Genomic DNA, 22,754 nt, shown 5'->3' with positions numbered 1-22,754 from the left:
CTGCTTATCATTCTTTCTCTCCCTCTGCCCCTCTCCCCGCCCCCCACTTGTGCACACATGCTCTCTCTCTCTCTCAAATAAAATAAAATAAAATAAATAAAATAAAATAAAATAAAATAAAATAAAATAAAATAAACAGATTCACTTTCTTTGCCATGATCCCTCTCTCAAGCTCATCAGGCATCGGCTTGAGATCCTGGATTTTGTCAACTAAATCAGATGAAGTTCTTTGGGTGTGGTTCCTTGGGTTTAGCCTTGACTGCCATTCCTCTGGATCTGCAGATGATTCCTCTATTCCACACACACCTGACAAACAATGATGTGATAGATGGGGAAAAACTATTAAATGTACTCACATTCAAAAAGAAGAAACAGGATGAAACACAGATGTCTGGTTCATTCCAAAATACAACCAGAAATGGTTATCAGTGCCTTGACCAGGGCTCAGTCTTATCACCTAAGAGTTCTCCAGGGCTCCTTTTGCTCTGTCTTTGGGTTCTTTCAACCCACTGTCCTATCTTTTCTATTCCATAAAAATGTAGATCATCTTTGTAGTTGAATGATTTTCCTAGTCTGCTTTCTGCCCATAGATTTTTTTGGAATACAAAGCCCTCTTAATTGTGTACAGTCTTTATCCTTTTTAGTACAAGAAGAGAAAATTCCTTTAAACAATTTGTGGGTTTCTTATGAATCACTTTACAATCCACCCCAGTACACAAAAGTAATATGTCCAAATATCACTGAGATAAGCCTTTTTTCTAACTTGGGATTTCTTTAAAGGCACCTACCTTATGATTCTTAGAAACCCTATTGTTTTATGTAAGGGATCTGTGAAGCATCCCTTAAGATCCTTAGGGGTACTTCTGTCTATTTGAAGTGGTCTATAAGACACTATCTTAAAATTTTATGAGGTTTTAACAAATGGTTTTAAATTTAGACCATGTTTTCCTGACAGCACCCTGGATTTGATCTCTGCTCAGAAGCCACATCTTAATTTTAGCATCATTTGCCATCTGGAGAGGCTGGGAATGAGAAACGGTTTTCTTTTCCAACCCAGCAAGTCCTGGAGACTTTATATATAACAGTTCTTTCTTTAGCTCATCTCTCTTCCTTACATTTTACTACAGGCAGCTAGAAACAGACAGGTGGCAAAGCATTCTCAACCCTCTTTCTGCAAATCTCCTTAGCTACAAAATAGGTATGTTTCTTATTTTCCACCTTACTGCAGGAGACATTGTTGCTAAACTTTCTGTCACCAAATCACAAGAGTCTCCTCTTCTCCACCTTCCAATGCCATTTTCCACTCTTTCTTTTAAGTCTTCACCAACATCCTTTTTAGGTCCATGAGGCTTCCTATAATGGTCTCTTTGACCCCTTTAAGATTTCACTGACACTTTTAAAGATGCTTCCCATTTCTGCCTGCCTCCTGGTCCTAAAGCTGCCGCCACATAACTTAGGTTTAATTCTGTCCACACTTTACTTCTTAAAATTGAAATGTGTTCCGGTTATGCACTGCTGCTTATAAAAGCACCCTAAAACTTAATGGCCTAAAATAATGATATTTATTTTGCTCAGAAATCTGCAGTTTGAGGAATACCCTGTGGGATTGCTCATCTCTGTTCAGTTCAGCCTTAGCAGGGGCATCTCAAAGACTAAGGACTGAATTAACATTTCACCTCTGCTCCATGATGGGCTTGGTAACTTACCTGGTAGACCTAAAGTTTATGAATGGCTCTCAGACAGGATCCTGAAATCATCTGAGGGATTCTTAACTCATATGTATGATGGTTGATACTGGCTGTTGGCTGAGATCTTTACTGGAGCTGTTGGTCAAAACTTCTATGCATGACCTTTCCACGTGTCCTTAACTTCCACCATGTAGCTGAATTCCAAGAGTGAACATTTTGAGAAAAATAGTGAGCCAGAAATAATATGTATTGCCTTTCAAGACTTTGACTCAAAAGTCACGTAGGTCCCTTCTGCTGTAGTCTTTTCGTTGAGGCAGTTATATTGGCCCTAAGTTCAAGTGGCAGAAAGAAAGATTCCATAGACAGGACTGTGACAAGTTTCTGGAAGGGCATGCGAGACTAAAACATATTATTGCCACCATTTTTGGAAACATACAGTATGCGTCAAAAGAGTTAAACCAAGTAAGCATGCCTGGGTGGCTCAGTTGGTTAAGCGTCTGACTCATGGTTTCGGCTCAGGTTATGATCTCATAGTTTGTAAGTTGAAGCCCCACATTGGGCTCCAAGCTGACAGTGTGGAGCCTGCTTGGGAATCTCTCTCTCCATCTCTCTCTACCCTTCCCCTGCTCACTCTCTGTCTCTCTCTCAAAAATAAGTAAACTTAAAAAAAAAGAGTTAGACAAAATAATTTACATCAAAAAGTATATGTTCAACACATGTCAGGTTCCCAGTCTCAAAAAATATATATATTTCTCTTCTATCTTCACCCCAAATACTGCCTGAACATGGGGTATATTCATGATCATTAAAGATAATTTGGATTGAATGTAAAAGCTAGTCAGTATATATCTGTGCACATATATTTTTTGATGTGGAGAAGACCCATTAGATTCTTAAAATATCAATGACCAAGAAAAATGTGAATAAAAACTACTGCTATGGTCTGTATCATACATACACTAGAGTACACTATTTAAAAAAAAAAAATATATATATATATATAGGGAAAGGGACCTATCTCCTGTGTGCTGAAGGTCAATTTTACAGATGTTTCCTATGGAGAAATTAGCAGAAGGAGAAAGGAGCATTGATGCAAAAATATTTACATTTTCTATCATTTTGTAATCCAATCAATATGCATTGCATATTTTTAAGCAAACACATATTGTCTGTTTGTTCCATCCTGCCCTTAAATAAGGTCTCTCAACTAAAAATGAAATCAATTTGCAGTAATTCAGTATTCCTATTTCATTAGAGTGGGCACCAAAGTAGGTAGATTATGGTAGTTGTGAAAGCCACTGACGACAGTGTCAGCCTGCCCCTGGAGTTGTTTTTTTTTTTTTTTTTTTCAAATTTCAATAAACAAGCTCTGGTTTCATGAATCTATCCTCAGAAGACTTTAAGCTAAATTTATGTGGATTATGACTCAGAGGTGGCCAAGCCATGTGAAGGAGGAACTAATGAAGCAAAATTCTTTTCCTCTTCTATACCAATCCTTACCACTGTAATTCCCATTATCTACCCCTTCTTGAGTAACAAAGAGCAGGAAATGAAAGAATACACACAACCGGAAAAGAAAAGAAGAAAAAGTGGTAGTCATTACAGGGGAGCATAAGTGCCACATTAAGAACCACGTCACATACTATGTGACTTTTAGCATATTTCTTCACCTGTAAAATAGGTGATCATACTTAGCTTACAGTATTCTTGGTGTTCATTTGAGTTATTTATTGCTGCATAACAATCCCTCATAATCTAGTGGCTTAAAATTTTGATATTTATTTTGCTCATGATTCTGTAAGCTGATTAAGTCTGGTAAGGACAACTCATCTCTGCTCCACTCAGTGTCAGCTAGGGAGCTTGAAGCCTGGGGACAAAATCCTGTAAAGGCTCCTCACCATTCTCAAGGAGAAAAAAAGTGATAACTGTCAGAAATAAGATAGAAGTATCAAAAGTATATATAATTACCTACATTCATTTAGAATAATAATCAGTGGTTTTGTTTTAGAGTTCTGTAAAAGTTGCAAATTTGGAGAGAACTAACACAAAAGATCCAAGTAATATAGGTACCATACAAAATATTATGTTCAAGCTATGTCTATGATGAAATTGAACATTGCAGGTACAATTCTGAAGATGTTTGCACTGCATACAAGTAGTCCATTCTTCTAAAGTTATTATCATTCAGGGGTGCTTGTGTGGCTCAGTCGGTTAAGCGGCGAACTCTTGGTTTCACCTCAGGTCATGATCTCATGGTGCGTGGGTTTGAGCCCTGTGTTGGGCTCTGTGCTGACAGTGCAGAGCCTGCTTGGGATTCTCTCTCTCTCTCTCTCTCTCTCTCTCTCTCTCTCTCTCTCTGTCTCTCTCTCTCTCTCCCTTTCTCTGCTCCTCCCTCATATGTGCTCTCTCTCTCTCAAAACAAATAAATAAACTTTACAAAAAAGTTAGTATCATTCACTATCCCCCCTCATCTGTTTATACCAACCCCTCAATATGAATAAATAATCATGAAGCTCTTGTGACCTTTCTCCTTGTCCCCTAGTCACTCTTTATATTACAAACACATATTAATAAATTGAACACTTCCAAAATTTTACATTAGGTACTGGTTCTGTTGCATTTGACCTGATTTAGTTTTAATAGACTGAGTCCATGGCCTAGATAAACTTCTGGATAAATAATTGGAAAAACAAATAAAATACATTAGGAACTTTAAAAAAAAATACTCTTCTGCTTCCATCCATAACAGTATCTGGTACTATAATTGCCTTCCTGCCATAAACAGCTGACATTCTGAAATGGATGAAATATATGTGCAATATATGTGTGAAGTATACATGAGATATATACATGAAATATATATACATGAGATACATATGCATATACATATATATCAAACTTTCAACAATAGGAAGCAGCACCGGATTATAATCCATAAAACAAGGGAAACACATGAAACAAGCATCCCCATTAGGATCTTTTCCTACATGCACTCCTTGGATGAGGGTGAGAAAGGAGGAACCAAGCTAAGTATGGCAGTCTGGTTGAGTTGAGGAGACAGATCCTGGAGTTTGAGAAAGCTAAGATAACTTGTATTTGCAGAACAGGGGGGAGTTTTACAGAGAAATAGTTTCCAAAGTCTCCACTGAGGGACCTTTGATTCTTTTGCTAAGTGCTAAGTTGTGCTACTTAGGTGCATCTTCGTGAGACAAGGCAAAGAACACTCATTGAGAAGCTGTAAACTGCACAATTTACAGAGTTCACACAGGTCTGGGATATGTTTGAGTATTAATCAGGCGTAATATGAAAAGATTGAAACCTGGGGCATTCAGTTAAAATCCTAAGAGAGTCACACCTGTCCAGTATGGTTAAACTAGCTCTAGGATTAGGCTACTCTAGACCCACCCTAACAACGGTTAAAATGACAAGACCTAAAAGAATAAAATTATTCTTCAAGCCTTTTAAATGCCTTCTAAATCAAACTTCCAATCTCCAGAAAAAAAATGACAATAAAATCCGGACACTCAATAATATAAACTTTATGATGTCTAGCTTCTAATAAAAAAATTACTAGACATGCAAATAAGGAAAATATGATCCATAAACAAGAGAAAAAGCAATTAAAGAACAGGCCTAGAGGAAGACAAAGACTTTATCACAGTATTATAAATACACTTAAAGACTACAAGTATATACAAAAATAGTGAGAAGAGATATGGAATTTAAAAAGATCTAAATAATACTTCTAGTGGTGAAAAAGACAATATCTGAAATGAAAATTTCACCAGAAGAATGAATCAGGAGATAGAAAAAATGCAAAACAAAGGAATAATGAACTTGAAGTCACAAGAAATAAAAACAAATCAAGTTGAAGCACAGAGAGAAAAAACCAGCAGGAAAAAATGAACCGAGTTTCTACTCAGTTACCAACAAAGCAACACCAAGATGTCTAATACACATGTATTTGAAGCTCTCTATAAAAGAGAAGACAGTTTATGTGGCAGAAAAATTCTGAAGAAATTGTGGGAATTAGCAATTTTCCAGATTTGATGAAAATTGTACATACACAGATCCAAGAAATTCAATGAAACAAAAGTAGAATGAAAACTAAGAACTACACCAAGGCCCGTCATAATCTGATTGCCGAAGACCTGTGAAAAGAGAAAATCGTAGGACAAGAGCAAAAGGCCACAACACACAAAGAGGAAGATAAGAATTAGCACTGACCTTCTCATCAGAAACAACGCAAATGGGAAGATAAGGAAACAATGACTTTAAAGTGCTGACAAGAAACACTCACAAACAAAATAAGAAACCCTGCTAATTTAGAATTTTATGTCCAGTGAAAACATTCTTCAGAGGTGAAAGGTATTTTCAGATTAACAAAAGCTGAGAAAGGAAATTGAATGCTGTACAAGGAATGTTAGGAAAATTTTACTGAATAGTATCAGATTAAAACTCATGTCTACACACACAAAAATGAAGATATTGAAAATATGATGGAAAATAGTCCTTATTTATGGGGAGCCTGGGTGGCTCAGTCAGTTGGGTGTCTGACTTCGGCTCAGGTCATGATCTCACAGGTCACGGGTTTGAGCCCTGAATCAGGCTCTGTGCTGATAGCTCTGAGCCTGGAGCCTGATTCACATTCTGTGTCTCCCTCTCTCTCTGCCCCTCCCCTGTTCACGCTCTGTCTCTGTCTCTCAAAAATGAATAAATAATAATAATAATAATAAAGAAAAGAGTCTTCATTTAAAATTGTTTAATTTAATTTAATTATTTAAAATATATTTGACAATTTAAAGCAAAAATTAAATCAATGTATTGTAAAATTATACCATATATATAAGTAAATCGCACAACAACAAAACGCAAAGGACAGGAGGGAGAAAATGAAAAGTTGTAAACTGTAAATGTGATGTGATGGTATTCAAGGTAGATCAGGATAAATTAAACATGTCCTAAACTATATAAGGTCATTCGTGAGCATAGAGAAGGCAGGTAGAAGAGGAATGAGGAAAAGGTCCACTGTGGTGGATAGGGTAAGTGAATGCGCAGAAAGCAGATGGGGACAGAAAGTGATACCCTATTTGTACAAAAGTTTGTTTCAGGAAGGAGAGAAGAAATAAAGAAGTAGCCAAGCCTATGAATTTTTGAATGTCATCTTCCTACCTGATTGTAAATTGGGGGCATTTACTAAGTACTTCGTAGCAAATGGATTCTCAGTAAGAAGTTCATGATATTACCCATGTATTTCTGGTAAAGGAAAAGCTGACTTACAGAAAAATGCATTTCATGAACTAGTTCATGTATTATATAAAAGCAAAGATGTCGATTGCAGTATAGAATTGAAATGTGTTTTTGCCTTCTTGCTTTTGCTCTGTACAGAAAACTAGACTCTATTTCCTTGTTCTGGTTCGCTTATATCTCTGTGTCACCTTGTGTTTTACCATTTGAAAAAAAAAAAAAGGCGAACTCAGCAGTTCCTTTTTCTTAAACTGCTTCAGTAACCAGCAGTTGCCACATTAAAAGCTTCAGCTGGAAGATTATAAAAATAGCTTAATGCTTCCTAGCAGGTAACTACTTTTGAACCAATTCTCCTTTTGGGGATGGAGTGAGGTCAAATCAAATGACCAAGGAAGGACGGGCTATGAGAGAGAAGAAAGCTGGTTGACATTCAAAGGGCAAAAGGGCATTGTGTTTGGAATGTTTTGTGTAAATGTTAAACAGTGCCCACATTTAACCACCTGCTTCTTGTTTAGAAGAGTTCAAACGAACAATTTCAAGCACAATTGAGTAACACTCAAAAGAAAATCAAGTGTAATTTCCTAAGTTGCTGAAGCAAGGGTTCTTCTATGAAATCACCATTAGTATTTCTAAACCCAATTTGATTATATTTGAAATGTACTGCACACAGTTCAGTGGCACCTGGAAAATTTTCATGCAGACATGGAATTACGAGGAAGACCTTTTGAAATGATTGTTTCTCTCTCTCTCTCTCTCTCTCTCTCTCCCTCTCCCTCTCCCTCTCTCTCTGTGTATGTGTGTGTGTGTGTTGTAAAAATCCCTGGGTTACATTTGCAATAATACTAAATTATTAAAGATGAAATCTTTAATAATCTCAAATTTCTTTTTCTATCTTCCTTGTGAATATATTCTGCTTTGCTTGTAAGACACATTACAAAGTAGAAAAAAGCACCATATAAAGACACCTATATCACACCAACTGTAAAGCTCATCTTAAAATTCTTCCCCTGTCTGCTATCTCTAAATATCCACCAATTAGGGAAGAAAGGTAATGGAGGAATCCTCAGGTCTGACACATCTCCTAAGAAGGTAACGTTTTTAGTTCCTTGATTAAATCTAGGCGGACCTTTGTTTGCTTTGCTTCTCTTTATCGAACTTCACAGATATTGCACTTTTTACAAATTGAAGGTTTATGGCAACTCAGCATTAAGTGAATCTATCAGTGCCATTTTTCTGACAGCGTTCGCTCGCTTTGTGTCTCTGTGCTGCATTTTGATAATTCTTGCAATATTTGAAACTTCTTCATTATGATTATACTTGTTATGGTGATCTGTGATCATTAATTCAGACTTGCCAAAAGCCCAGAGGATGGTTGGCATTTTTTAGCCATGAAATATTTTTTAATTAACGTATTTACATTGTTTTTTTGGACATAATGCTCTTGCATGCTCAAAAGACTACAGGATAGTGTAAACATAACTTTTGTATGTACTAGGAAAAGAAAGAATGAATTTGACTCATTTCACCGCCTTATTACGGTGGTCTGAAATCAAACCTGCAATATCCGCAAGGTACGCCTGTACCAACTTCCCATCATCCTTGCTGCTTTAAGACCCTCAGTCTCCCTCAGAGGTAGGATCAAGTTTAAATGCTGTAATCTGAACCTTATAAAAACCCTCTATGCTACTTCTATAGGTTACTCACTGCCTTGAGCATTCCTGCCTTTGTTTCAGACATTTTTCCTACCGGGGACTTCACTGTCAATTCCACTTATACATATTTTTCCCATCCTACAGGATCAACTCATTAATTTTCTTGAGTATTCCAATTTAACTCATACCTCATTTCTATGTCTTTGTTATTTAATATCTGTACCCACACTCAACCTTAATAATTTTCTTATAACATCTCTTATATTACCAGCTTCTAAGGTTGGGCAGCTATTTGTGTGCACGTCTTGTGTTCCTTAAATAAATTATCTTCTTAAATGTGGGAGCTTATTGTTTCCTTGGGAGTACCTACAATAACTGTTATGATACTATGCACTTTGCAGCAATGTTTAATAAAAATGTGTTGACTAATATGGGGGGGGAGAATTTGAACCTATTTTAATTACAGAAGTGACTGTAATTACAATTTTGTTAGATATAGCATTAAAAACAATAAAAACTTCCCTATAGGAAAGCTTTTCTCGTTAAACAAATCTTAAACTATTCAAATCAAAGTTCAAATACTTTCTTTAACCACGACATATATGGAGAGCATTTCTTTAAAATCACACTTGCAGAGGGGCACCTGGGTGGCTCAGTCAGTTAAGCGTCCGACTTCGGCTCAGGTCGTCATCTCGCGGTCCATGAGTTCGAGCCCCCGTCCGGCTCTGTGCTGACAGCTCAGAGCCTGGAGCCTGTTTCAGATTCTGTGTCTCCCTCTCTCTGACCCTCCCCCGTTCATGCTCTGTCTCTCTTTGTCTCAAAAATAAATTTAAAAAAAAAATTAAAAAAAATAAAATAAAATCACACTTGCAGAACACCCCGTAAGACATCCTGGATTTAGTTATCCCCTAATCTCAAGGAATCTATCCTAAGGGGGGAAAAAGTTTGACTAGCCGATTTTAAGTTCACTCACTAGGTAAATTATTTCATCACTGTGAATGTTCATCAACTTTTGCACACATTAGTGTTAAAAAAAGAAAGTTGCTGAAAGGCTGTGACAAAGTTAGAACTGTAAAAACCCACTACGACTAGTCCTGAACCAAAGTGTTTGTTTTATGTCGGGCATGGGTTTCACACTCTAGACTGACAGAAGATACATATTTTGCTTTCCTCTACAACTCCAAAAGAAGCTAATCATGAAGCCAAATGAGAACCCGACTTAATGGTTTGTGAGGAAGAATATTTAAGTGTGAATCCGGTTAGTACCTATTTAATGCAATGAGGACACATGAATAAAACTGCCCTCAGAATGAAAAAAAGAAAAAAAAATGAAGCAAAAGAACTTAAGAACCCGTACCAAAAGTAAAGCCAATGCAGTATTCTGCCTCTCCGTGCTAAGTCCCAGAAAACACTCAACTTTGTAGGGTTGAAAATATAAACCAAACAACCTAATTTTCCCATCATGTCGTTCTGCAACAGCCACTATGAATTTGGATAAACCGTTCCTGACTGGGTTTGTAACCACCCTTTAAGGTTTATTACAGACATGGGGGAGGGGTGGGCAGGTAATGAGTCCCGCAGAGTATTTCTTACTGTGCACAATATATTATCCTTCATGTTTTAAAACTACATCTTCAAACTTAAGAAAAGACTCCTTCCTAGTCCTAGGGCTCAAGGTATATGATATAATATAATGCCAGTTAATACAAAGTACTATAAAGAAAAATAATAGGCGTGTGGGTGGCTCAGTTGGCTAAGCATCTGACTCGTGATTTCAGCTCAGGTCATGATCTCAGGATTGTAGATGGAGCCCCAAGTGGGGCTCAGAGCTGAGCGTGGAGCCTGCTCGTGATTCTCTCTCTCCTTCCCCCTCTCTCCCTGCCCCTCCCCTGCTCACATGCAGATGCGCTTGTGCTCTGTCTCTCCCTCAAAAAAAGGAAGAAATAGAGAAAGAAAACAGGCTAAGTGGACAGTGAATGACAAAGCATGGCAAGAAAGGCCTGTTTGGTGTGATATATTCTAACAGAGACCTATGCCATACAACTATCTGTGGGAAGCATAATCCAGGCAGAAGGAATTGAGCAAATGCCCAGGGCAGGCAGATGTGTTGCAAGTTCCAGGAAGAGCCGGAAGCAGAAATCTGGAGAACAGTTAGGGCTGGGGGGGGGGGGGGGCGGGGATGCCAGAAATGAAGGCATAGAAGTTGTCAGGTTGACCACATGAGTGTTCAGGATTTTAAATGTGAAGAAAGCTATTTTTGACTTGAGAGCAGGCCTGCTCAAGAGTCTTTCAGTAAATGCTTAAAGAAGTACAAAGAATGGATACTCTACAGGAAAAAGAGGACAAAGACTATTTTGCTGAGTTTCGTGTAGAGAAATGTCTGTTGAAGAAGTGAGTGTCTCTTCCAGAAAGGAAGGGAGAAAATGTCCAGTGCCCATTGGAGCCAGCATTTGAATTTCCAAGACCCCTCCATTTACTGCATACAAATATAAAGATAATTTTTAAATAACAGAACACAGAAGCCAAAATATGACACATTTTCTTTTTATTTAAAATAGAGCTCTATATGCTTCACAGAAACAAGTGCAAGGAGTGATTGATGTATTAACTTTGCCACTTTACAAAACAATACATTTTCAGAAATGCATACATAAAAATATAACATTTAGGCAGATAAGTATTTACATTGGAGGCAGCTACAGTCAGTTATGCAATAATATTTTAAAAGCTTTAAAACAAATACTTTTATGACTTGCTGTTGGGAAAGTTAAAAATTTTGGTATGAAGGCTATCACTGAGTTCTTACTAAATTCTAAAATACTATTATTTCTAAACAAAATAAGTATATATATTACTATAAAATGCATATTTCCATAGACTAGAAGTTAATGAAATATCTGAACATTATTCATTCCTCTTTGGAATCTGGGATTCTTTTCAGCTTCAACAACTAAAATTACAACTATTAAAACTGCCATCTGCATTTTTTATACAATTTATTGCCCAATTCTCACTTTGAAACCTAATTTATTTCTTTATATTCCTTATATACATTCATTTGGGCCTATCTGTTGAAGGGTAATATCTTTTTACATACCTATGAATATTAGCCAGCTTACAATAAGTCTTTACAACAATGATTCTTTTCACAGTAGTTCAAGAGTTCAAGGCATGTTTTGCAATGTCAAAATGCAATGGTTTTGACATTTGTAATATGTTCTTAGGTATAAGAAAAGTCACACTACCAAAAGAAAAGTATAATTAGTATTAGTACTTTGAAAGTCAATCCAAAATTCTTTTTTTTTTTGAGATATGAATCTAATTTTCTGTTTTTAGGACATTTTAAAACCTGACACACAGATTGCATTTGAATAATTTTCTCCAGCGTAGGGTCAGAAGAGTACAAGAACTTGACACTGGTCATTGTCGAAATGAACTACAATTGAATATTTTGGGTGAGATACACTTTATATGCTGAGAAAAAAAAAAGTTGGATGTTTAGAAAATATCTTAATTACTTATCTTTAGTGTATTGAAAGAAATGGAGATATTAGTAAATCTCATTTTATACCCACATTAGCTAGACAGACTTTAGGCATGTCATTGCCTCTTTACAGGCAAAGTCAATAACAGGTTTGCACATGAAAGGAAAACTCAACTGGAATATTAAATGAGGTTCCACATGTCTGGCTGCAGATTGTCTGGGTTGAAAATTAAATCAACAGAATACACATACAATCTCTTTTGCTCTCTTGGAAATGCCAGGATGAGAATCTAAAGAATTTTTCCCCTAAGTTCTCTAGTCAATTTATAGATGTCAAGAAGCATTTTGAAAATGTAATTCTCGTTTTCTTGAAGATATACAAGCAGGGCCCTTTTTCTGAAGATATATAGCATGGAAGGTGCTTTTCTGAACAATATAAAAATATTTAAGTTGGGGAACCAATTGCAGGTTGGATTTCAGCTCCTACCCGCCTCTCAGCTGAGAGTATTTGTGCAGACATACCCAGCTGGGTCTGGTGACACTCCGTATAAGGCTAATTTCCTAATATAATCCTAATATCCGAATGCATTCATACTCATAGTGGCTCTGTTAACATTCAGGTTCATATAGTCCAAGGTAAAAATCTTGCAGTTAAAACTATTACACCTGGAGGGAAATTTTTCTTGTAAAACATGGACCAGTGATAAGAAAATATAGCCATATCTGAATATATTAAAATCTAGGATGAGGCAGAGTGCATATTCTCCCAAACGTTGTGTTAATTTACAACTGAATTAAAAAGTATCCTGGAAGTTCTTAATAGAGGGATTTTAAAATGGGGATTATTACTTAATTTCCATACAATGTTAGGTTATAAAGCATACGGCATAATGGCTTCATTTTAAAAGATGGCCAAAGCAAAATAAAGCGCTTGTATGAAACAGCAGAGATAAATTTAGCAATCACATTATGAGACATATATTTCACATTCTCTGTCCAAGTCATCATCTCTGAAGTGGAATTTGGCATTAAGGCAAAAGTAGACATTCCTTATATGTTAGCTAAAAGCTAGAATATAACTACACTGGTAGTCTTTTTAAAACTTAAAAGAAAATCTTCTCTGCCATTAGCAAATACTCTCTTTATTGTGCCAAATGAAAGATCACTGGAAAAGGCACGAGACAAAACCTCTCACACGTGGGTATGGCACATTAAAATCATTTTAGGAAGTTCCGTGCAGAGCAATCTGAACATGAGCTAGAACACCTAAAAGAACAGGAATTACAGAGTGATTGGAACTGATATCTGGCAAAGAGGTTTTTTTTTTTTTTTTTTAATTTACCAAAGAAAGTGAACGCCAAAGATAAACTAATGAGAAGTTGAGAAGAGAGAAGACAATATGCTACTAGCCGTGGTCTGAAAGTCAACTACGAATCAGCTCTCACTCCCCATCCCAGGCGTAAAAAGAACAATCCCTACAGAAAGGGGTGAAAAAATATAAAAAAAAAGAAGCAGGAAGTGTCTCTTACCATTCCTTGCTACTTGCACTAAGAAATTCTACATTCTCACAGTTCCCAAATTTTATTCAGCACTCAGTGGTTGCCTACCTAGCTTGACAGCTATTTTACCACTCTTCCCTGGCCTGTTACAGTTTTTCTCACTGACCTCACCATGAGTGAGCAAATTATTTTAGCAGAAACAAAAAGAGAAGTGAGATTTGGTCATCATCACTAAATGGCACGTTATATCAGTGCACCTTCAAGGTAGGTTTAGATGCAGGCTAACGATTTTTTAATTAGCAAACGTTGAATGTGGTAGGGCCGTATGGTGGGTGTCACCACTGGGTTTTCCTATAGGTTCTAATAACTAGCAATCATTTATCTCTGATCCTTGGTTTTGTCATCTATAAAATGTTGGGAATTGAATTATAAAGTCTCCTGCATCCTTGGCATTTTCCAAATTCTGGTTTTTGTCTGCGACACACCTGAAATAATCCAGACCACCAAGGGATTCTCTTTTATTAGAAGGCTAAATAATTAGAACGGTTAAGGTAAACAATAGTTGGTTGATTTTTAAAATTAGGGACTAAAGATAATTTTGGAAGAGAGTAAGGGAATATTTTAAAAGGAGGTGAGAAAAATAATGGAACATAAAAGTAAAGCTAGAGAGAAAAAAGAATGTCAGATATCTGAAAATGTGCATTAAGACACTTTGAAAAAAATGCCTATTATAGAAATTCTATTTAATATTACCACTTTAATGAAATTTTTGTATTCCAACCGACATTTTTTTCTGTTTAGAAGAAGCTCTCAGAAGGAAAGGATTACTGTCTTCACTAAATAGCGCATAACATCCATGCAAAGTATTACCTTATGGAGGGAGCTAATACAAAGCATTGTCAAACAGACCAGCATGTTTTACAAAAGAAGAGATATTTAGAATATCTTTGAAAACCACAATGATGCCATTTTAAGACACTAATTCTTAAATATTTCTAAGTTTTCTACGTTTCTAAATTTATTTAAAGGAATGCTTGTGGAAGGCATCATTCTTGCCATCAACTTGACTCATTTGCTACTGTTGCTTTCTTAATTTCCTGATGGGAAATAAAACGTCCATAGTTTAAATAAATTTATTGAAACAAAAAAACATCTCCATATTTATTTTAAATAAATAATCAAAAAGTACTCCCTGCTAAACCATTTTAAGTTGAACTTTGTATAATGGCGAACGTGGGCTCCCTGCTTTCAGATGATTTGCTCAGTAGGTTCCCTGGTATTTTTACGTAAACTCTAAGACAGCCCTGAGTTTTCTCTGCCCCAAAAAATCACATGGTGGCAAAATTCCAGCACAGTAGTAGTTTTGTTGAATAATTCCCACTAAAGTAGAAGTATTAAGAATAATAAATTATTATGGAACTTGCAACCTAATGAATCTATCACAGATCCTCCTTTTAAGATAAAAGCTGATTTTGAAGTCTTCAGACACTGCAACCAGGTTACTATTTTCATACAATCATGGAAATTTAAAATGCGAAGTTAATTGAAAGTATAAAGATGAAAAGCAAGTGCTATGCCTAAAATAGTGCACGACACAGTCATGTTTCACTTCACTTTCAAGTCAGAACATAAATTAACAATTCTAGATGTGACATGCCAAATACTTTAGACATAGAAGAAAGCACACAAGCACACAACAGAATCTTTACCAATTACACACTTAAACGTGTAGCTTAAAGGCAACAAGTTCATGCTGTAATATTGATGACAAATAATGTTTCCCTTATTTTAAGGAAGTGATGCTGCATAGAAACTCCATCACCACTTTGTACTGACATTTCATAAATAGCATTCCCCAAGCTTTAAATTATACCCAAAGTCAAAATATTTGAAAGGAGTAAAGAACAATGACACATTGAGCCTATGAAAAATATTTTTTGTTTATAACACAATTCAAATGAAATAAATACTACACAATGATACTTCATCAAAAACAAATAATATGAAGTTTAACAGTATACGTATATACAATAAATTTGTTTTATGTTCTAAACTTTACCCTATTTTTGTAAGTGCATATTTTCTATTTATAATCATGTTGAGAGTTGAGAGAAATTAGAACTTTTAACTTTTCTTTTAATCATTTTTGTTAACCTACCTCTTTTCTTAAAAAGTGCATCTGGTGATTGAGATGTAAGACTAGTTAGAAGCTACAGTTAACCAACATGAAAACAAGAAAAACGTCTCAAAAGGTAAAGATTCCTCTAGAGGAAAAGTTGAACCAAAAAAATATGGAATCATATTCGGACACCCTCAAATAAATTATAAAGCACAGTGTCAAGGAAAATTGGGGATGTTAAAACATTCCCTTAAAAATTAAATAAGTATATTCACCCAATATAAGTGAATAAAACAGGAGATATTATTCTTGTTTATTTTGACAACCATGTAGCTATAGTACAACTACAGTAAATAAATAATTTCATTCTCATATATTCATAAACAATCTCTGAGAAATCAAGGTAACAAGCACAAACAAGGTTACCCCTTCACATAAGCTCTTTTTAAAATCCCTTCACATAGTCACTTTAAAAACTGATGTCTGCAATAATCAAATGAAGATACTGTCTAAATGTTTTGCAGATTGAAAGCAATTTCAGGAACCCACTGTCTTACAGAATTCAAGACTTTCTACTTTGTATTCTATTTGTCAATTTATTTCCTTCCCCCAACCCAACACCTACATCCCTGTTCCCATTTCCAAATTGGCTTTTAAAATCCCCAGGGGTAGAACGTATCCATATTTTCTCTATTGGCCCCCATATTGTGGCAATGAAGATATGGGGTCCCCTATCTTATTTAATGAATGGATAACTGCATGAATGACAGTGTCACAGCCATCAGATTTGGACCTTCGATATCTTATCCCAGTCAAACGAAGATGGGTTCAGTAACATATTTCCATAGTGAAATTAATTATAACCAATAGATTGTGCTCTACATGAAAATACATAGATATATCCTTTAGAACACTGTTACTCAAGTTATGCTTTGTAGAACACTAAAATGTGGGACAGTAAAAAGGTCTGCCCTGTTCTTAATAAAAAGGGTTCCTGGGGCGCCTGGGTGGCGCAGTCGGTTAAGCGTCCGACTTCAGCCAGGTCACGATCTCGCGGTCCGTGAGTTCGAGCCCCGCGTCAGGCTCTGGGCTCATGGCTCAGAGCCTGGAGCCTGTTTCCGATTCTGTGTCTCCCTCTCTCTCTGCCCCTTCCCCGTTCATGCTCTGTCTCTCTCTGTCCCAAAAATAAATAAACGTTGAAAAAAAAAAATTAAAAAAAAAAAAAAAAAAAAAAAAAGGGTTCCAAGGTCAAATAATTTGGGAAATCTAATTCAAAGAAATTCAAGTAACATCTCTTAACTGCTATATTCCTCAAAGCACATGATATACTAATGTGCAATATCACTTTCTAAGAATCTATCAAAGAATGGTTTTGGCCTTGGAACATCTCAACAGAAGCGTGTTCTAAGGAACAGAGTTTAGGAAGCAGTGTTTTAGGACAATAAAAGATAGCATGTTAAATCTCCTTTACCAAAGGAGAATTACAGATTTGAAGGAAATACTCAATGTTTCATGTATTATTCAGAATTCATCACTTCTGTCTCCACAGGAAGTAAAATAAAGCCAAAAGTATCATCAGGCTTCTTCTGCATCTACTTGCTCATTTTGAAAGAGTAGGGAAATATTTATTTACAGTTACTGAAGAATTTTCTTAATTTTTCTCAAAACATCTCCTGCTTTCCTCTTCCCTCTGTTCTAAGTGTGTATGTACAAAAGTAGTAGGGACCTCTGAAATAAATCTGAAAGACATCTTCTAACAATGGATCTATATGCCCGATTAATCTCTGGAAGTATGCAGAAAACATTAATATTTATCTAACAAACGGGTGGACTATGAAATTTCCATGAGGAAAATGCCAATGAGTATTGTCAGAGTTCATGCAGGTCCATTATGATTGTGCAAAATGACCCGATTTGTCTTCTGTTTGACTAGACCACGAATACCACCATGAAAGATGTTGTTTCTGCATAGGGAGAAAAGAACTACACAGATTTTAAGGGAAAGGAGGAAGTTGGCTAAGTCTACAGATTATCACAAGATTTGGACCAAGGTCCAGCGCCACCACTAGCTATGTGACTTTTGGGATTTCTCAGTGTGTCAAGCTGTCAGATGTCTCATTTGGAAATGAGAGGAAGTAAAAATTTTAGTGGCTTTCACACTGTTGCGGGGCTGCTGTGGTAGAGGCTTATGGAGAGCAGGACACTGGGAAGAGACAAGGCCAAGGAAGTGGCTACTTCTGACCTCACTTTCACCTTCTAACCGAGCGGCTCCCCTTTTACATGTTTTAGACACTGAAGTTCAGAGCAATATTTACTTTTTTAAAAGATCCTTCTTAATTAAAAAAAAAGAGAAAACCACAGATTATATCATCTAGAGTTCTGCTGAGATATAATGTGCTCTAGTTCACATTTTTAATGAAACTGTTTTCGTCTCAGGAAAAAAAAATGCTTTTACATTTCTTTTTCTTCATTCATGTGCTCTTGATTCAAGTAAAATAAAACCTTAATGGCTTGTATTATTTTTATATAGCTTATTTTACATTTTTGTCATATCTTATTAAATAAAAAAGATGAATCGATGTGTTGCTTTTCAAAATAAAATTAAAGACAACACAGAGATGGGATGAAGTCAACTCCTGCCCATGCTTGACTTTAGAGTTATTTTTCATGCTGCCTTTGGGCTCTTAAATACTGTCCTGCATTATCTTTGAGGTAGAACAACAACAAAAAAAGGCAACAACATTCACATAAAGAGGGAAAATGAGAAAAGAAAAGCTGTGAGAGACTTCTTTTTAACACAATTATCATCATTAGGCTTTGCAGTCTTCTTTCACACAAAGTTGAGAAATAGTCTTCTTAATACGAAGGGCGGTCAGGCGGGCTGCCCCATTGGCATACCAACACTCACGCATTATTCTCCCCATGACTCGGAGTGCCTTTAAAAGAGAAAAATATCAAACATGTTAGCCCATCACATAAACACAGTACAAGAGAAGTATAACCACAAACCCAGGAACTGATGCTAAGCTATGAAGAAAATCGTAAACTTAAAACAATATGAAAAGATAAGGACCCAACCTCCTTAAAAATCCAGTCAAAACACACACATTAACATTAGAGAAACTAACTTTTCATTGAAAGTGCAATCCATTGATTTCTGGGAATATGGAAAAGTGGCCAGTTTTTAAAATCTGAGAAAGGCCATGAAAGCCAAAAAAGGGATATGGGATGAGTAGCAAATTCCCCATACATTGGTCTGAATGGTAGGTACATATGTGTATACTTTTTTCTAAATTCATCAAGCTGTATATTAAGATTTGTGCATTTTAGCGTATGTAAATTATGCCATCTTAAAATAATGATCTAAGTATAAATATCAAAAATTCTGAGTTAAAAAATAAAACCTGTACAGTGAACTGGTAAATAAATAAATACTCAGAAAGGAAAATAATGAGAAAAGATGAATCCAGAGAGATGCAAGAAATCATTGAATCAAGTGGCCGCTCTGGCGACATCTGCTGATCTCATAGTCTAGACTTTCAGAATCGACGAACAACATGTGAAAGTTAGGAAACACAGCCCAAAGTACACAGAAGGTGTCAAGTCAAGATGTTTGCCAAGTCCTGAATATAAGGATGAATCAGTCTGACAAGGAATTTTGTAAATTATCTAAATTTATTTAGATTATCTAATAATTTTATAAATTATCTAAATTTTGTAAGTTACCTAAATCTTGACTCTTGGTAAGGAAAAAAAATCAAGCTCAGGCCTTAAAATGTTAAGCATTTTAAGCAACAAGCCTAAGATCATGACAAAAATTCAAGCACAAGAGTGAAGAAAGTACCATAAACAAGGATCAAGTGAAACAACAAACAGTAAAATCAGACCCATCAAAACATTAGATGCTAGAATTAAATGATATAAAATATGAAATAAATATATAAAAAATAAATTTTTAAAAAGCAAAGAGAAAATTCAAAATATAAGTTAAAAAGATCATTTTTTAAAAAAGAAAAAGTACCAATAAAACATTGTGACATAACTCTTCAAAGAAAACCAAAGCAAAAATAAAATATTGGGACTACAACAAAGTTAAAAGCTTCTTCACAGAGAAGGAAATCATCAACAAAATGAAAGGGCAACCTACAGAATGAGAGAAGATATTCACAAATTATGTATCTGGTAAGGACTTAATATCCAACATATATAATTTATATATACTACTCAACACACACAAAATACAAATAATCTGATTAAAAAGTGGGCAAGGGACCTGAATAGACATTTGTCCACAGAAGATATACAGATGGCCTACAGACACGTGAAAAGATGTTCAACATCACTACGCATCAGGGAAATGCAAATCAAAACCACAATGAGATATCACCTCATACCTGTCAGAATGGCTAGAATCAAAGAGGTAAGAATAACAAGTGTTCATGAGGATGTGGAGGAAAAGAAATCCTTGTGCACTAGTGGTGGAATACAAACTGGTGCAGCCACTGTGGAAAGCAGTGTGGAGGTTCCTTAAAAACATGAAAATGTAAATAGTGTACGATCCAGTAATTCCACTATTGGGTATTTACCCACCACCCCCCTTTAAAAAAACAGCAATGCTAATTTAAGAAGATACATGCACTTCTATGTTTATTGCTGCATTATTTAGAATAGCCAACATACAGAAGTAGCCAAGTGTCCATTGATAGATGAATGGATAAATTAAATGTATCTATATTTACATCTATATCTATATATAAATAGAAATGTATCTTCTCTATATATACATATAAATATATATATAAATCTATGGTGGAATATTACTTGGCCACGAAAAAGGACGAGATCTTGCCATCTGCAACAACATGGATGGACCTAGAAGGTATAATGCTAAGTAAAATAAATCAGACAGAGAAAGACAAATATCACATGATTTCACTTGTATGTGGAACCTAAAAGACAAGTGAAGAAATCAATGAACAAAAAGCAGAATCAGACCCATATAAACAGAGAATAAATTGATGGCTATCAGTAGGGAGGCAGTGGGAGGAATGGACAAAATAGATGAAGGGGAGTGGGAGGTACAGGCTTTCAGTTATGAAATGTATAAGTCACAGGGATGAAAGATATAGCATAGAGAATATAATTAATAGTGGTGTAATAGCATCGTATGCTGACAGATGGTAACTACTACATTTGTGGTGAGCACAGCATGATGTATTGGGTTGTCGATGTTGTATACCTAAAACTAATATAATGTGTCTCAACTATACTTCAGTAAACAAACAAAAAACCTAATAAACTCACTACCTTTTTCTGACTGAAAAAAAAAACTTCTTGACCTGAAAGATGAATAATTTTAATACTATTTAATATTATCATTAATATTTTTTATTAATATTTTTTTATTTAAAAAAAACTAAATAGATGAGATAAGTGGCAGGTTAGACACAATTTGAGGGCCAAATTAGTGAACTGGAAGATAAATATGAGATGCTACATAAAGATACAAATATGGAAAACAGGAGAGAATAGAAGACACGCAAAAAACTGAAAGGTCTAACATGCATCCAATGAGTTCTCTAAAAACGGGTAAGAGAGACAATGAGAGGAGGAGCTATTTGAAGAGATAATGGTGCAGAATTTTCCAGAACTGAAGAACATCACAAATCCTTGGAATTAGAAAGTCCCAAAATTACAAGAAAGATTAATCAAGGGACATCTATACCAAATACATCATAGAGAAACTGCAGAATACTAGAGACAGAGAAGTTCTTAAGGTAGTCTGAAAGAAAAGATAAATGAACTAAAAAAAAAGAAACAAAAGAAAACAAAACAAAACTCAGTTGACTTCTCAAAAGTGATAATGAAAGCCAGAAGACAGTGAAATAACAACTTTATTTAGAGAAAATAACTATGAACCTAACTTTGTTTATGATAAAGAACAAAATAAATTTTCAGATACCCAAACACTGAAAGAACTTACAACCACTAGGTCTTCCTAAAAAACCAATTTATATAAAATACATTTAAAGAATGCACATCAGGAAATCAGAAAATGATCTTAGAAGGAAGCTCTGAGAGGCAAAAAGTAATGTTGAATAAAGAAAATGATAAACATATTAAGTCTCAACACACAATAATGGTATAAAATCACATGAGTATCTCATGAGATTAATACAAAATAAGAAAACTAAATACTGGACACAAATGGACAAAAATCGCTTATATCAGCAATGTACAAAATTGTTTGCATAAAAACTATGTTAGATCTTTTCTAGGAATGCATGGTTGGTTTAACAGTGGAAAATCTACAAATGCAATTTATCACATTTAGAGACAAAGGAGAAAGGCCATATCATCACCTCATACAGAGGAAGAAAGTTTTTATCAAAACAAAGTCAGCTTTTATTTAACCTGATTAAAGTTATGAGAAACAAAACCTACAGCAAGTATCATACCCAAAGGGGAAATACATAAACTTTAAGGAGTAAATCAAAGATATCCAGTATCAATACTTTCAGGCAACATTATATTGAAGTCCTAGAAACTGCAATAAGAAAGAAAAGGCTTGAGGATTGGTGCTAGAACTCTCATTATTTGGAGACATGATCATCTATATGGACACCCCAAAAGAATCTACATTTTTATACTCTAAGAAATTTTTCCACAACACATGTTGTTTAAAAATATTAAAATCACACATAAGACAAAGAGCAGAAAAAGAAATTTTACTCTAGCAATATAATGAACTACTGCACAGATATGAAAATGAACAGATTATGCTATATACATCTATAAGGGAAAGTGAAAAGAAATTAAGAAGAGTATCTATAGTAAGTTTTAATAATATGTTTCATAATTACACAAAAGTAAACAATACATTTTTAGTGTATGTGTATGTATGTGTGTGTGTATATATATATACATATACATATATATATAAAATACATATATATAACATATATATTTTTTCTCCTACAAAAAAGCAAGGCAATAATAAATCATCATAACAGTAATCTCTCAGAGGGGCAAGGAATCTTTGAATGTTCTACGTTTTAAACTCGG

At 35.2% G+C, this 22,754-nt stretch overlaps 1 protein-coding gene across 3 annotated transcripts in view; it reads right to left on the bottom strand.

Annotated features, from left to right (window-relative positions):
- Positions 1–18,499: 18,499 nt before the first annotated feature.
- ACVR1C (activin A receptor type 1C) overlaps positions 18,500–22,754 on the bottom strand; it is a 41,885-nt gene continuing 37,630 nt past the window's right edge. For all 3 annotated transcript variants that reach the window (XM_047084828.1, XM_047084829.1, XM_047084830.1), the window contains one exon: positions 18,500–18,625. In XM_047084828.1, coding sequence (XP_046940784.1) covers positions 18,500–18,625 — 126 coding nt within the window. The remainder of the gene's footprint in view (positions 18,626–22,754) is intronic.

This window comes from Lynx rufus, unplaced genomic scaffold (assembly GCF_022079265.1).
Source record: "Lynx rufus isolate CCGP_SWC_20201006 ecotype Redwood Valley unplaced genomic scaffold, mLynRuf1.p SCAF_2, whole genome shotgun sequence".
Lineage (NCBI taxonomy): Eukaryota > Metazoa > Chordata > Mammalia > Carnivora > Felidae > Lynx > Lynx rufus.
This window is presented reverse-complemented; position numbering and strand designations above follow the sequence as displayed.